The sequence below is a fragment of the Aptenodytes forsteri genome, unplaced genomic scaffold, assembly GCF_000699145.1.
Source record: "Aptenodytes forsteri isolate BGI_AS27 unplaced genomic scaffold, ASM69914v1 Scaffold264, whole genome shotgun sequence".
Lineage (NCBI taxonomy): Eukaryota > Metazoa > Chordata > Aves > Sphenisciformes > Spheniscidae > Aptenodytes > Aptenodytes forsteri.
Genome location: NW_008795936.1, coordinates 2068198 through 2085286, shown reverse-complemented (window position 1 = coordinate 2085286; position 17089 = coordinate 2068198). Strand labels below are relative to the sequence as shown.

Sequence of the window (17089 nt, the reverse complement as noted above, 5' to 3'; positions counted from 1 at the left end):
GGAAAATGGCGGGCTAGCTGCCAGCCAGCCTGAAATTCAGGGTTGAGCTACCTCAATAGCATCCAAATCGATCAAATACCCAAACCCGAAGCGTCTATATGTGTCTTTCCAGTATCTGTCTGTCTACAACAAACATGTCTAACACAGCACAATCATCTCCTACCCAAATGAGGCCTGAACAGGTGGGGGGCACGCCGTCGCAGTGCTGAGGGCCTCCTCCCCTCACACCCAGCGCATAGCCCAGGCAGGGCACCAGCCTCGTGCCGATGCCTTTCCGCCCTGACTTTAAAAATTTAATTTTCTTCCCTCTCTTCCACCCGTTCACCAGCTTCAGTCTGATGGACATACTTCACCAGTCACTGTTACTTTGGGTTTCAAGTGTGTTTTTTTCCTCAGCCTGTGCATCCAGTAGCACCTCAGGGTTCAGCCCAATCTCCCACTTTTTACAAGTTGCTGTTTTTGAAGTGGTACCTCCGTAGACACAGCCCCTGCCTTCCCTGTACAGTGTAATTACTGAAGCACATAAAGCAGTTATAGCAGGCATTTATCACTTTCAGGTAGAAATATTCCTGGCCAAATAAAAGATAGAGCAGAAATGCCAGGAGCAATTTATAACAGGCTTACTGACATTTCGCATTGAGAAGCTCCGCTGGTGAATAAGCATCAAGCCATAAATCTTGGAGCAAACATGACTAAAGCGAGCGAGTTATTCTTTGAGGGAACTTCATCATAAAAGGATGCGGCGTCATGGAGCCGCAAAATTTGGTTGGCGACAGTCACAGGAAACAGCCATCAGTACGGGGTCCTAGCAGCCCATCTGAAATTTCAGTGGCGTTTCTCGTCCCGCGTCTCCCTCCGTTTGCTTCCTGCGGGTGGCTGGTTTCCCCTCATCCCTGCTCACCAGGTGAAGTAAAAGCAGCACGATGTCAGGTACCACTGCTCAGCTGAGCAATGGCAGCCTGATGAGAGGGACTAATTTGACCACTGGTGGCAACGGGGGCATTTTCCACAGCTTTTACCTCATCTAGAGAGAAGGTATTCTATGCAGATGAGTGTTAAATAGGGGCTGAAAACATTTCTTAATAAGTTATCCTTGTCTTCCAAGAAGGAGGTTCTTCAGTTTTCAGGTTTCACACTCCTCTGCTTTGGTAGTTTTGTTCCCTCTGTAGCTCCTGAACACCAGGGATGTTTTAAATTGGGATTATTTTTTTTCTTTATTTATGGAAAGTTAAATATTTATCTTTGCTACTAACATTAGCCAGAGGTGCAAAGAGATCAACGCCACAATGGATGGGGAATTGTGAAATCTCTCAGCTCCATTGATCCGAGAAAATTTGCTACTGTCGTCCAGGGCAAGCTGATGTGTCACAGGGTGAAACACTGTCACATTGGTTTGAATGGTGGCATATTCAGCCTTTATTAAATCAGTGTCATTGTATCTCCCAACCTGCTTGACCCCAGCAAACACCGCCTTGGCTTTCTATGTCTTCACGATAACTCTTGATCTTTACCCATGAGAAAGGAAACTGTGGAGGTGTGTGGAGGGTCTGAAGGGTTAAACAACAGCCTGTCCTTTGCAGGTGACTCTGTCCTTGCAGAATTAGGACCTGAGCCCTGGGGGAGAGGGATGTAGGTGTTCCATCCACACGTGTCTGGGTTTCGCTGGCGCAGAGAGGAAGGCTGTTCGTTGTCATCGACAGCGCGGTAGCTGCATCTGTGAGCTTGGATCCAGCTGTGAAAAGTGCGGTTGTATCTCTGTAATAGCCTGTTGTTTTCTGGTGCTCAGGAAACCCGCCCGCTGCGTTAATAACACTGAGCGGTGTCCCTTTTGCTAACGGCCCGTCATCCCCGGCAGTGGGGATCAGCAGGCCCTCTGCCATGGAGGGAAGCAGCTCTGGGGAAAGAAACAACAGCCTCGGAGGTGAGCATGGAAGTAAAACAAAACCAAATGCAAACCACAGCTTGTTAAGAGACATGCATAGGTGTCGGGTGCTCCTGGGTGGTGGGTGGGCTCGGACGTGTTTCTGGCAGGAGCTGACTGTGGTGAGCTGCTTCAGAGCACAGCGTCCTGCTTGCCTACCTTGGGGAAAGAAAGGGGCAGGGAGAGGTGCCCTGGGCCCTGTCCTGCCTAAAGGGGAGCTTGTCCCCAAGCCCAGTGAGGCTGGCGACTGGCCCATCCCATGGTGTCTCTTCCCGTCCTGCGCGCAGGCACCAAAACATCTAGATGCAGGAGGGGGATGACCGTGAGGGACACAGCTGGACAGGGCACCCTCGCTCCCTTCCCCGGGCTGCAGGGGATGGAGCTGGGACAGGGACCTGCTCCCTCACACCACTGAAACCAGGATAACTCACAAAATAAGCTAAAACAGTCATTTGTCCCTTAAACACGAACAGTTGACAGATGCAACCTTAATGTCCTACTCCCTCTTACTTGGCCATTGTGCGCTCATCCTGTGCTCTAAAAAAACAGCGCCCGGCATCTCAGTGCGCCAGGGTTACTGAAAGATGGCAAAAGGCCTTGCTGCTGAGATGAAACTTTAACGCAATTTGAAGCGTTCAGCGCAGGTTACAAACAACACTTGATCCATAGATCTCTTGAGTCAACCTGGCATTTATGTTCACAAAATATGAGATGCCAATATATACTGTATAGGACAATAAAACAGATAAGTACCTTGTCTTCCTTTCCTCCAGCTGAAATATGTTTAGTGTCCCTCTCAATAAATCTGCGTGTGTGCACATAGTCTCCATTGTGCTGAGATATTATGTGCGAATTTACAAACATTTGCAACTAAGTTAAATTGAGGCAAAGTACTGCCCTGGGCAGCCAGCAACTAACAAATACTTGTTTTCGAGAAAGATGTAAAAGTCACGAGTGATTCATTCTCCCTAATTTTATAAAGGTTAAGGAGTTGGTGCTCTTGGAAATCTAAGAAACATATTCCTCTGCAGTGAATTATTGCAACCAATTGGACAGTCACAAGCAAAAAAAATGATGCAGAGAACAGGGTAAAGCAAGAAATATATCTCTAAATTTGGTTTATGCAGTATTTAAAGTACAAGTAAAGCCATTCCAGGCAGTATAAGGCCCACACACTTTAAAATAAATTTGTTGCATGACAGAAAGCCAGTAAAACGGTTTCAGCAGTGGTGTGATGTAGTGCGACAGTTGCGTTCGGTACGTGCATGAATCAGCTGCCCCGTACCCCACCGAGGCAACGATCATCTTCACCGTGCTAAACTGATAATGTGATTTTCAAACAATGCAGGGCTTCAGAGCAAAACCCATGCTGAAGGATGGGGCTTGGCTTTCCAGCTGACAAGGAAGGTAAAATATCCTCATCTACCTCATGCTACATTTCAAAGCGTTGTCCATCTGGTAGAGACCCTTTTATGTAAATATACCGGTACCTGATATTTTATTCATTAGCAAAGCTCCCCAGCTGTTTTGCAATAAATATACAATTATTAGATGATTCATCATGTAATGGCAAAGAGCGTGCAGAGGGAGGCAATTCCCTCAAGTCTCACAAGTCAGTTGTTTTCCCAGGGGCTAAAAGAGCCAAAGCATCTCCTCTCATCCACCCGAGTACTGGGCACATCCCGAAACCACCGCGCCCCGCCAGGAAAGGGTGCTCAGCTTTGACGTGCCGAGCGCCCACAGCAAGCAACAGGATGGATCGGCTTCAGCAGAAGACTGAAAAGAGAAAAAAAAGAAAAAAAAAGGGGAGGAGGAGCAGCCTCACGCTTTGAATTCCCTCTTTCCCCAAACATCTGAATCAAAGCCTTTAGCAGGCTTAGTTTGCTCCTCGAGCCAGCTGTCTGGGGCCAATTTTGCTGCATGGCCAAAGCCCTGCGAGCTCACCATTGTCTCAGAGGCATCGTGGGCTGCGGCGCCGACTTGGGGCTACTAAGATCATGCAGCGCAGTAATTGATTAAGGCCATTAGACTAACAAGTTTTAAGATTTCAAATATTGAGGGATTTGATCGGCAAAAGGAAATAATAATTAAAAAAAGTCTATTACGCTTTCAGACTAAGCAGCACAGTCAGCATTGCATTACACGGCATTAAATTATTAGTCGAGTCTCGATAGCAGGAACATCTGCTGGTGTTAGGCATGGCATTTTTAATAAAAGGCAGCAGCAGAGAAGCCTGTGGTTCATCGGTTCTGCTTTTGCCGTGCGAATTGCTAAATCCAAAGGGCACTTGTACAAAAGATTTGGTCAGAGCACATGCTCTGGACCCTGTGCTGCAGAAGTGGAGGCGGAAAAGCAGCCAAGGTGACAGGTAATTTACGCCTGCGTTCGCCAGGCCCACCACTCGATGAGAGCTTTCTGTGAATTCCCAGCTGGGTCAAAACTGCAGGGGATTTTACAAAATTGAGATTACCCTTCTGTTTTTTCCAGAAGAGGGAGAAAAGGGGTTTCCGACAGAAAGGCAAGTAACAGAGAAAAGAAAAGCAAAGCAGGAGGAAGCTCTGCGTCCAGCCATGCAGCTGGGGACCACATGCAAACCTTTGCTTCAGCGGCTGCTGATGCTCCCCTGCTCCCGGGGCTCCCCACCAGTGCTGGGATGCATGAATGGATGGCATAGACCCTCCATATCAAACGGTGCCCCCTGGGAGTTTTACCTTCCAAAGGAATAAAGGTTTGAACAGGGAATAATTTGCACCCCCTCTCAGCTGCCCACCCAGACCCCTGAGTCTAAGCAGGTCAAGCAGGACCAAAAATCACCATCAGACCTGGGCTAGGAATTCAAGCACGGCTGGAAAATGCCCAAAGCCCCCGGCAGTGTGGGTACATCCAAGAAATACCTGTGTGGACAGAGCCAACAAAAAAAAAAAGCCTTCTTGCCCTCTTCCACCTACCACCACTCCAAGGCAGTCCCACAAGCCTGGGTCAACACTAGGCATTCTCCTTTGAAGGGACCCAGCATTTCTGTAATAAAATCTGAATTTTAAATCTGTTCACAAAAGGCCAGGTCCTAACTCAACTTGGCGGATGGGCAGAGATGAGGAGCAGAGAAAAGCTCTTGTCTCAGGGTATGGATGGCAGAAACGTCAGGCCCCACGGATGCGCGTGGCTGCCTTCCCGTTGGTGCAGAGGGGGCCAGGATTTCCCTCGACGAGCCCTGCAGATGGTGTTTGTTTGCTCAGCCACGATAAAAAAGGAAAATATTTGGTGCAATCTGCTAGCAGGCAGAGGCAGACATATGGTCGGTGCGACACAAGCCTGGATGCTCAGGAAAACGCAGTCAAAGCTTTGCAGCAGCTTTCAGACGTTGGATTACCAGTGAGTTGAGTGGGATACAAGTCCAAGGAAACCTTTGAAGAACTTGGGTGCAGGTTTTGTACAGTGGCTGCTGTGGCTTGAACCCTCTTATTATTAGCTCCACTCTAATTAGTCCTATTATACTATCCCTATTGTACTAGAGTTATTATAATTAACCCAATTTTAATTAATGCGAGCCTCTGCTCTGGCTCAACGCTTGGAGAAATTCTCCCTGGTTCGATGTCTGTTCATCTGGCACACACAAAACATAGGTTAAAAGCGACGGAGGCAATTAAAGGCAATTGCTTGTGCGTTTGGACACGGCAGAGTCAAGGTGCGGGTGCAGCATCGCTTTTGTTCTCTTTACCCGTGACTTACGAGCCTGTTGTTAAATGTATCATTGCAGCATCAAGCCTGTAGGAAATCTTTGGGCCACCCCAAAACATAAAATCCTTTTTATTTCCCTTTTAGTTAAATTTTAAAGAGCCAAACCCTAATTCTTCTGATTTCTGTTTCCCAAATATCAAGGCCCATTTCTTAATCGGAACTAACCCCCAGCTAAGGCAGTGCTGGTGACATTAAAGGTTTCAGCAAGGTTTCCTGGCGGTGCCGAGGGGGCGATGGGGGCAGTGGATCACAGCTGCAGAGCTGTGATGGGGCTGTGACACGAGCCATGACGGGACTCTGCACCCATTTGGAGTCTCCGCATCCATCCAATCCCAAGGGAAAATGGTGAGGGCAGCGCATGCTCCACTGTAAACATTGCTTTTTTGGGTGTTGTGGGTTGTTTTGGCTTTTTTTTAAATGGAGAAAGCAAGAACATTTCCTTTCCATCAAGGTGCCTTTGTCAGGATTTAATTCCCTTTTTCCCAGTATGTCTCCTTTTGACGATCTACAGCCGAGTGTCCTTGCTTTTAAATTTACCTTTTGGTTGCCTTGTGCTCCACGAGGTCAGTCAGGGATCTCCACACGGTCAGTCAGGGCTCAGAACCTCCAGTTTCATCAGGATAAAACAGATCACTGGGATTGCGAGCACTGGGCTTGTTTCAGGTAGAAATTTGCCATGACTTGTTAACAACAAACCTGCCTCACTTTGAAGAAGTCATTTTGCGGGGGTTAAGTAGACCCCCCCGGCTATGCCCAAGTGCTCAAGGGCAGGGACAGATGCTGTGTCCGAGCACCAAGATGGGGATGCCTGTGGGGCGAAGCTCTGTCCCCACCGAATTCAGAAATGCTCTGTGGGGAGGGATGGGGCCACCTCTTCAGCCCTGGCACGAGCTCCACACCCAAAACACAGGGTACGGTCATACAGGTGCCTCTGCCAGCCTTGCTCTGGTGCATGAGCAGCTCAGACCCACCTTTTAGCCTGAATAAAGTCAAATCAGGGAAAAAAATAATATAGCAGCAAGGAGTATAGCTGGTATTTCTGGTGAATATGAAATGCATGGGTAATGCTCCTTAATTTAAATTAAAATGCTCCTTCCCTGCTAAGCCTTCCTTCCAAAGGCAGGAGCACAGGTCTCCAGCATCCCACAAAACCCATGCCTCATGCTTTTTAAATATAAAAGCCAGAGCTGAGCTGCAAATGAAAAAAAAAAACCCAGGAAAACCATGGGGTTACTACAGCGATATATGGATGCAATGCAGTACCTGGGAAGCACCAGCCCCGTGCCCTGCACAGGGGCTGGAGGAAGGGCTGGGAGGCAGCGTGGAGAGCTGCCCCTCCGAAATGTGTCGGAGACCTCCCGGTCTTGCTTTTTCCCTAGGTGCCGAGTTAGCATGTAATCGCAAGACAGATTTTGCTCAGGTGCAACTTGGCCTGAACCATTGCGCACCCTCACATGCAAAGCTCACGCAGAATTTTCCCGACTCGCTTCCTAGCAGGAGGAAACTAAGGAACAAACACCCAGCACATCTGTGTGTTTACAAGTAAGGGAATATATTTTTTAAATAGGTAAGGATATTCTTTTTTCTATACTAATCCATACTAAATCCAAATTAACATGATAGCAGCTCCTGATGATTTATGTTGTTATAATAAATAACAGCAACCGCGTACCGCTTGGCTGATGATTAATGATCCTTATTTACAGTGTGTTCAGCTCGGGTCTGCAGTTTACACTTGCAAACATCAAAGGAGAGTTCAGCTTTCCTTTTCTCCTGTATTTTGAGGCCACGTCGTAAATCCTGAACGAGCAGCCTTGACAGCTGCACTTTAATCCACAAATAGGATTGCTATAAACTGCCAAAAGAAACGCCAGTCTGACCCGAGAGCCGTGGGGCTGTTTCCCTATGGCCTGAGGGACACAGCTGGCTTCGCCAGCCTCTGTGGGGAAGAGCGCCGAAACTGTGGCGGCAGCTGACACCATCGCACCCTCCCCTCTGAGTTATCAGGGTCTGTTGGTCGAACGTACTAAGCACCAACCCCTATTTTTGTGCTCTGATTTTCCTATAATCCCTCCTCTCGGTTCACTTCTGAGGCAAGTGAAGATGGTTTGTGAGTTCCTCCACAGAAAACCTTCCCTCCCAGAGCCTGTGCACATCGCCAGCCCTGCGCCCATGCTGCTCCATCCCGCTGCCGGGACCCCCCTGCCCTGAGCCATCCAAGGCCAAAAGGCTCCTTTTTCCTGCTCCACCCTGCAAACAGGCCTTTGGTGATGGGAAAGCCCAGTGGCACAGACCCTCTCATTTTCATTAGATCAGTGCTGAGCCCCTCAATGTCACAGCCTGGGTGGATGGAAAAACAGCTTCCCATTTTTTAAGATGATTTCAAGGACTTGTATAACCATGTAGGCTGGCATGCTCCATTACAGGGGCCAAACGATCTCACCCGGTAATTTCTGCTTGAGCCAGAGCTCAAAAACGCCAAGGGGGGTGGGAGGGAAACACAACCCAGCAGCTTTGATTTATCAGGATGAGGCTGATGAGTAACACAGAAACTTAGCAGTCCTGGGATGACACCTATCTCCCATTTAACTTAGCGTGAGAAGTGGTGGTATATTGCGCAAAGGGGCACTATGTTAACGTGTCATATACGAGCTGACTTCAAGCACTGAAATTACCTCATGTAGGACGTTCACAGTGGAAAAATAACCCCTATAACATCAAGACTCTCCAAGGGAGCTGTGGAGGTTTCTTGCTCTCACGGGTCAGGGCTGAAGCCCGACTAACGCTCACCCAGTAATTACATTTTTCTGTACGCCAGCAGAGTTATGTTGTTTTGGCACGTGGGATTTCTGTAATGGTTGCAATATGAACTCTGTCTGAAACTGCATCCCTCGGCTCTGCTGCCTCCACCATCAGCAAAGGCAGGGCAACATGCGTGGGGCAAACTGTCCTGTCCCTCCTCCGGACGGCCGTGGCTGAACCTTGTCCAACATCTCCATCCCTGCAGGCTTCTGGGGGCCCAGCACATTAAGGAACTTTGAACATTTGGGCTTTTTTTTGTTTGTGTTTGGGGTTTTTGTTGTTGCTGTTTTTTAAAACACCTTTTCCCAATTTAAAACTGAAGCTTGATGGGAGCACAGTTCACAAGCAGCCTCCCCAAACACACACTTGTACCTTAGGTGCACATACACTGCCTAGTTTTCAGCCCCAAACCTCCCGGTGAAGGTCCCCGTTGCTGCAGCTCCGTGGTATGCCCTAATCCTGCCCAATTTCACAAATCCCAGTTTACAACCCAACCCTGAGGAGCAGGAGGCTCTGTTTAATGCAGCGAACCTCAGACTGACAACCAGGGTGGTTTATAACAAACGTACAAGCTTTGCCTTTGCTGCCATCCACTGATGTGTGGCAAAGGGCTGTTTATGGGTAAAAAAAAGCTGCTTGTTGAGTCTATAATGAGGATGGTCAAATGCTGAAGATGTAGAAAGCAGGTTAAAGGAGAGGTCTTGCTGCCCGTGCAAGGGAGGAAACCCGTACAGCTGCTCTGGCACATTCACGCAGAGGGTTATCACAGCGTGAAGCACCAGCCCGTGAGTAAATGCTCCTTTTGCGGCACTGCACTCCCTGGAGATGCTTTAATAATTTCCAGGGAGGCTCTGAAGGCTAATAAAAAAAATGAATAAAGAAGTCAGGCCGAGCAATCGCTCTCTTCCTTTTTCACGGCAAGCCTCGAGCTGCCCTTGTCTGGCTGATCAGGTGCAGCTCTGATTTCCCGGGTTCCTGAAGCAGAACGGATTCAGCAGCGTCACAGCCTGCTTTGTGGTGATGGATGGGAATGATTATAATTGTTAATCTGATTAAGCCTGTGGTCTCAAATTTTGCTCGTCTTACTGACATTGAAGGTACTTAAAGAAACACTTGAGGAGGGGCATATGAAGATGTATGAAGCACGTACTTCTGTGCACCTATCAGTATTGATCTCGGGGCGCAATCTGGTGCAAGGTGATGTGAATTTTGCATTAAAATTAGGTCCCTGGGTTATAAACACACCCCAGCCCTCAGGCTTGGTGGTACAATGGGCAAAGAAGAGTTCCCTTCAGCTTTGCTTTCTCTCTTTGACATAGAAATTTCGGGGGAGCAAGATGTGGTCCCACAGCCTGCTGCAGTCCAGGGCAGCCTGCTATAGGCTTTGACAGGGACTTGGACTAAGGGTCCAAGCCAAGGACCGCACTCCTGACTTCCACCCGCTGCATCTGGCTGCTTTGAGGGAGTTGTTATGCTCAAGAGTAGAGGTAGAAAAGTATTTTGAGTTCCTATACCTCACATAACTCCCCAGAGATGGCTGAGGAACACCTACAAGTACTGTGGTGTTGCTAGCATTTCCTAATGTTTGCATTGTTAGTTTTTTAATGAGTTTTCTTCTCAAACTCAACTCAAATGCTTTAGCTTCCACAGTTCCTGGGAGCAGGGTATGTTCAGTCACTGCACGGGGGAAAGCCCTATGCACCAAAAAGGGTAAACCTTTCAGAAGCACTTGGATCTTAATTGCTTTCCAGCAATCATTTATTAGAGAAAATTGCTGTTAAAAAGCAGAAAATGGTTTCTGTGTTTTCCCTCTGCCTTGCTTCTAGGGCTGGCTGAAGATAAATAAGAGGCAGCCCTTTGGGGTTAGGTTACCCAGCTCAGGTAAGGGCCCCAACTCAGCCTGCGAGCATCTCCAGGCTCCCGCTGCAGCCACCCAGCAGAGAGAGGATCCTTGACAAGGTGATTCAGGGCTCCTTCTATGGAGCTCCATCCCTTGTGGTCCATCCCAAAGCAGATCTGTCCACTGCCAGCCCTTGTATGCTGAGGCTGCAGGAGCAAGAAGGGAAAAAGCCCTCACGCAGAGGTGCTCACAGCTGGGGCCGACACCCTGAGGAGCACTGGGTGCCCTGTGCGAGTGGTCACCCTACTCCTAGGCCAGGCTGGGCCACCCCAGGAGCTCTTCCCCCAGTAGAGGAGCAGACCACCACTTGGTGATGTAAACCCATGCATAACTCCTCTGGAGCCCTCATGGATATGGGTCACCAGGCAGACTTCAGCTCTGTGCTGACTGTCCTCTCAGCACACGTCTATTTGAAACTGCACTGGTGTAATTAAAGGTACTCTACTAATTGGATGTGCAACCCTAAGGGAACTCCTTTAATTGCATTTCAATCTGGTTGATATCATTTTACCTTAAATTCATTGCTGTCTTGCACAGGAATAACCCAACTGGGTCTGGCTACGGAGAGACATATCATCCTGCTTCCTCCTCCCCATCACACTCTGGATGCGCTTCAATTTGTTAGGCTCTGGCTGTGAAATAGCCACCGCACATTAAAGCGGAGGGCTGTGTAAAACCTCTTTAGCTGGTAACTAGGACATAGACAGCAGAGGGCTGAGAGTTCACCCTGACCTGCTAATGGAGGTAAAAACCTCAGTTATTACCCTGTCTTCACTTAGATTTTATCTCGTATGTGTTACCATAAATTCCGTAGTGCCCTGAAGATGGCGTTCATTTGTTTCTTTCTTTGGAGTCAGTGAAGACCTGAGCTCTTTCTAAGAGGTGCTTCATTTCTCCCCAACACGCCTGGCTGTAGTGAAAGACCCACTGCTTAAAATTCCAGAGCCTCCATTAAACTGGAGGTTGGGGGAGATGATCAGATTGTTGCTTTGAGCCTTAAAGCTTGTGAGAGCACGGTCATTTATTCTTCTTACTCCCAGCACGGGGCCCTCAGAATTGCTCTCCCTGGCGATGGCCTATTTCTAAAAGTCTCTTCTAGCAGCAATTAGCAATGAAGGGGGGGCTGCACCCCCCAGGAACCGAGCGCTGTGGAGAGGCGCCTGGTGTCAAGCTTTGCTCCGTGGGTTGCAAGCACAAGCTGTATGTTTTCTTCACCCTGGGCTGAATGTTGCCACTGTGACTGTCCCCTGTTTTGGTGTGTGCCAGCTTTCAGGTGCTGCAGGATCGTACCATGACATGAGTCAGGCCCCGATCCCAAAATATTGATACCCCTTGGGGTGGTCTTGTGCAGCTCCCCCTATGCTACAGATATTTTGGGGGGCCTGGTCTGGCCTGAAATGGGCCGTGCTCCCTATGCTGCTCTGAGCATGGGCTGCACCGTGGGGCCGATCGTCCTCCCTCATTACCAGCGCTGTGTATGCAAGTAGCGTGAGGAGCAGAGCCAACAGTAAGTTAGCACTGGCTGTGTCCCATACTAATGTTGTTCTTACTATTTCAGTGCCATCTTCCTTATTTCCACCCTCTCCCTGAACAACTAAATTAATTAGAGTGATTTTTTTAATTTAAATACTGTCGTGGAATAATAATTCTGGTGAATTCATTTTTTTTTTCATTCCCCACTGCTTCTTTTCTCTGTTGTACTCTCTTTTAATACGCTGTTGATATTTCGTTTATAGCTATGCAAGATCACAGCTGTTGTCTGAAAAAAAAAAGAGTAAAATCACGCTATGTGCTGTTGCCATCCAACAACCATTTTTCTTCCTCCACCCTCACAGAAACGTTTATAGCTATGCAAGATCACAGCTGTTGTCTGAAAAAAAAAAAAAGAGTAAAATCACGCTATGTGCTGTTGCCATCCAACAACCATTTTTCTTCCTCCACCAGCTCACAGAAAAACCCTTCCCCTATTAAGTGCAGGAGCACACATTTTTCTTGGCTTGTAAAAAGCCAAAAACCCTCACAGCAGCTTCAGTGAAGCTGCAGCAATGTAAGGAAGCTGAAGCTCCTACAACAGGCTGGGGCCCCATCCTGAGCCTGTTACGAGGTCGGATCCTGCAAATCCTGGATCCCAGGAGTGTCTCCGCACAGGCAGCAGGTCTGTGGGCAGCACCCGCTCCTGCGCTTTACTAGTCACTGAGTTATGTTTACCTGGACATGTTCATTTGACCTATAAACATGTTTTCTGATCCAATCCAGTAACAAAACCCCTGCTGTGGTTCTCATGAAAAGACCAAAGAAGTCCAATTAGACCCTGAATTTATATTTACGGTAGTGGTCAGGGCTGAGAGAACCATTGCTTAATGCTGGCCCTTCTGGACAGCTTTCGTCGGCCCCTGCCAGACCTTTTCTGACGCTGCAAGTTCAGCCCTCGGTGGCCATTTGCATCGAGACCGAAGCTAAGCAAGGATCAGGCTGGAGAAGCGCCGTGCTCTCATCAGCAGCACAAAGTGATAAAGGAAGGAGAGGCAGGATGGAGATTTGAATTGTCGTCTCCAGGTCCACAGCTCCAATTACAAAACTGATTTGAATCAGTCTCACAATCCACATAACCAATTATTAAATTCCTCCTTGACTCCCTGGCCCTGGACTTGTTTAGCGTATACCTTGTGTCTGTAACATTTTAGAGCATTTTTAAATTAAGCTCAGTTGAGGCCCATGCGGTTCCAATTAACACATACGGGCTGTGTGATCGCTCCGGCAGGGCTGGCCCAGCACTGTTGCTCCCTATTGCCTCAAACAAAGGTTATTAGGGTGGCTGAAGTGAGACTGCATTAAAGAATTGAGATGAAAAGCTTGTTTTCCCCCCAGACTGCAGCATTCATCTCTCGCTCCTGGAGAGGTGATGTGCAGTGGTACGCAGAGTGCTCCCCTGTCCCTTCCAGGGACACCAGGGTCAGTGTTTTCAGTGATCTTACCTCCCTGCTCAGACCAAGGAAAGGACCGAGCTTGTTGGCTGCCTGGCTTTTTTTGAAAGCAGAGTCATGTAAAGCAAAAGTTTCTGAGAGGATTCAGAGAGGGCTGACAACGGGGGGCACCTGCTATTACACCCGTACATCAGCAGGGTGAAGATTACCGCAAGCACTGAAGATAGGGGAGTGTCCCCATCCTTCCCCTGATGTGTACAGCGCGCTCATAATCTTTAAGACAGATTTTATCAGTTGTTTTCTTAGGCAGGGCTCTGTATTTCTGGTCACCCCTGGAACCAGAATCAACCCTCCTTAGGGAGGCAAAAGGGCGACAAGAAACCTGGAGCTGGTGTTCGGAGGCAGGATAGTATTAGCTATCACATTTATCGTCCCAGAATTGAGCCTGGGGTGTGTCCTACCTCCGAAAGGGACAGGTTGAATCTGTGAAGCTCAGCAGGGAGTAGGGATGTTTGTAATGTGGCACAAAAAATAATTCAGCCCCTAGTGACATTATATACAACCTCCTTGCCAGATGCTTCAACCCCCTAAACAGTTGTAACTGCTTCCCCTCAGGTTTCAATTAAATTCCCTTAAGTATGTAAACTTTGGCTTGTTTGGACCAATACCTACAGACTTGATTGCAATAGCAGATGTTTTATTTTTACCTGCAAGTGAAAAGGGGGAGCGTATATCATGGCCGTGACACATTTCGCATGAAGCAGATGTTTCTATTAGTGCCAGAATTGTGTGGAAATTCAAAGGAAGCTTTTTGCTTTTTTTTTTTTAAACTCTATTTTACCCAATTAAACTGCAACTTGCTGAAGTATTCAAATGAATCACTTCCTGGTTTTTTTGATTAGTAGGCTCTAAAGGGACAAAAGAATAGCTTTGTATCAGTCTCCCTCAATTAAATGTAAAGTACGCCTGGACAGAGACTGAAGATCCATCTTTCACTGGCAGTTGCAAAGCCATCGACATAATAAAATAATACTCTGGTATTACAAGGCTGCATTTAAATCATTGGCATTCATGCTCCGAGTCCTTCGCAGGGAGCGCAAGCCCTCCATTAGAGAAAAGCTTAATTTTATTCTGTGATCTGTATAAGATATGCAATGAAAATGAGAAAAAAAAAAAAGAGCTTTTGCAGAGCTGGAGACATAATAATAGAAGCTACAATGAATGTCTGGGCAGCTTTCTCAGTTACATAAACTGCAGGTGTCAAATGCATTCTGGAAAGAAGCTGAATTCCAGTTTTAATTACAGGCAGCAGGTTGAGGCATAATTCAAGGCTTTATAATACCTTCAATCCGTAACAAAACTCCTCCTGCTATCAGTAAGAAGTTTACACCAAGATCAAGGAGAAAACGTGACCTCCTTGCAGTAGCTAAACTCTGAACTTCAGTATCCCACTGTAAAATCCCGAACACCCTTGATATTTAAAGTACCTATTCCTTGCGTGATTATCTCAGCAAGCCTTTAGCATCGAATGGGAACTGAACTAGTACAACTGCTCTGATGATCAGGGTGAGAAAGATGTGCCATTGCAGCTTTCATCTAAAGTTTCCTTTGGCTCAAATTAGCTTTAGGGGAAAAAAAAAGCAAAAAAATCCCCCTCTAGCTGGAATGGTGTGTATGAACCCAAAACCGAGTGCCATATGGGCCTTCCCAGGCCTTACAAGGTAAGTACGACCTGGCTTTATCAGCAATCCCTTTTACCAGCAACAGTAAGTTTATTGAGCTCAAAGAGTTTATTATGTGCTTGAATAGCACCACGTACATCAATGCCCTGACCCAAAACTGAGCCTTTGAGGCCTTATGCTGATACATATAATAAAGAGTAATATTAAACTCTTCTACCTATTAATGACTGGGGGCCGGGGGGGCAGCAGGATGTGCGTGCTGGTGTGCTGAACTCAGCTACTGGGGGGCTGCTGCTCAAAGGTAGGCAGAGGTCTCATTCACAGCCAGCAGGCAGAGCCTTTGAAGAAGCTAATTATGCCTTATTATGTGGGAAAACACAGGTCTAGAGTTACAGGGGCAGCCACCACTTGGGTGTTGAGGAGGAAGGTCACTGAAAAGGAAGCAGAGAGGCAGAGCCACCCGGGAGATGGAGGTTTTCTGAGCAAGGGAGATGCTCGTTGCTTTTACTCTGCTCAGGGAAACACAATCTCATGAAGCAAACTTCTTCATATCAGAGGATTCAACAAATATACCTGCCTCGTACCATTCTTCTGCTGTAATGGAGAAGCCCTGAACATCAGCCAAAAGGAGAAAGGGACTTGCTGGTGGAACGATCTTCCGTTGGGTACCAAGAGCCAGGAACTGCCTGGGACTCGAGGACTTACTCAAGGAGGTACAGAGAGCTGGAATAAACTACAGGAACAAACCAAAACCACTGGAAGTGCTGACTTTTAAAATAATTATATTTGTACTGACATAACCCACACATACAGATAAGCTTTATGTCATTACCAAAGACGGCCCCCACCAATGGCATATGCGACTCAGTACATAACACCTATGTCCTCGCAACACCCCTGTGAGGTAGGGCAAGGCCATGAACCCCATTTCACTGGTGGGGAACCTGTCAAAACCGAGCGACTTTCTCATGGTCACCCAGAAAGTCTGTTGCTGAGCAGGGAGTGGAGTGCGGGCTTCCAGAGAGGGCAGCCGTGGGGCTGCTTTTTTGTCAAACACCGTGCACTGCCGACAGCTCCTCTGCTCCATCACGGCCATTTCTGCTGTAAGCAAATGGCCACGAGCAGCAGGTGATATCAACTAAGTCCTCACAGGCATAAAAGTGATCATAAAATAAGAAATGGGGGGAGAGGGAGGAGAACCTGTGGAAAGACCAATCTGATTTGTAACCAAATGCCAGTCTTAAATGCCTACCATGTTCCTAGTAACAAAATAAGTGCATAAAAAAAAAAAAGTACTTTAAGAAAATGTGACTTTTTGTCCCCACCATCCCAGAACCATAGAAAACAGGGCTGGAAGAACCCCGAGGGGTCATCAGGTCTTTTCTCCAGCTTTTATGATCCCTCATGGTTGGGTCCCTTCAGTAGATGGAGCTTATGGTGCTATCTTGGCTACTTGTGTCAGAGCTGTCCAGTGTCACGTCAGGACCTGCATCCACGCCATCAGGATCTGCTTGATCTTTAGCAAAGTTGATGAAAACCTAGAAATTTAAAAGAAAACGTTCAGTATGTGACAGCATAAAGAATTTATAATATGAATGAATATAAAACAGGAATGGCTGTTCATTTGACTGTGAGCCTGGAAAGAGTCCTCAGGAATGGATTCCCGCTGGATTTGAGAATTGCAAATGTTGGGCTTCTGTGGGCTAATGTAAATAAATGGATGCACGCTCCTGTACCTCGACACCCGGGATGCAAAGGTAGACGTTCCTGTACCAAACCTAATTGTCCTGCAGCTCATGTTTCAAAAGTACTAGCGAGGTAATACCCGTGTGGTAGCTCATTTTGATCACAGTGTAACACAGCTATATTATTGCTTTATAAACCCATCTGTCTATATATAATTGACATCTGTACATGCACAACTGCATATTATACAGATAGGTATATTTAATCTCACGTAACAGTCTTCGTTTGAACAGTATCTAATGAATACATAAAATATTCTTACTAGAACAGTATCTGCAATCACATTTGCATATACACAAATCCAAGCTGTCCTCCCACAAAATATGACTTGGGGCTTCCTGCTGCTCGTTTGCCTGTTTTTCTCACAACCACTGCC

General features: G+C 47.3%; 2 protein-coding genes across 2 annotated transcripts in view; both read right to left on the bottom strand.

Annotated features, from left to right (window-relative positions):
- Positions 1 to 2439, bottom strand: part of BARD1 (BRCA1 associated RING domain 1) — a 50342-nt gene extending 47903 nt beyond the window's left edge. Inside the window, exon 1 of the mRNA XM_009285140.1 lies at positions 2432 to 2439. Coding sequence (XP_009283415.1) covers positions 2432 to 2439 — 8 coding nt within the window. The remainder of the gene's footprint in view (positions 1 to 2431) is intronic.
- A 13946-nt stretch (positions 2440 to 16385) lies between these two features.
- The window catches only part of ABCA12 (ATP binding cassette subfamily A member 12), a 92365-nt gene continuing 91661 nt past the window's right edge, over positions 16386 to 17089 (bottom strand). Inside the window, exon 54 of the mRNA XM_009285127.2 lies at positions 16386 to 16505. Within this exon, the coding sequence (XP_009283402.2) occupies positions 16386 to 16505 (120 nt within the window). The remainder of the gene's footprint in view (positions 16506 to 17089) is intronic.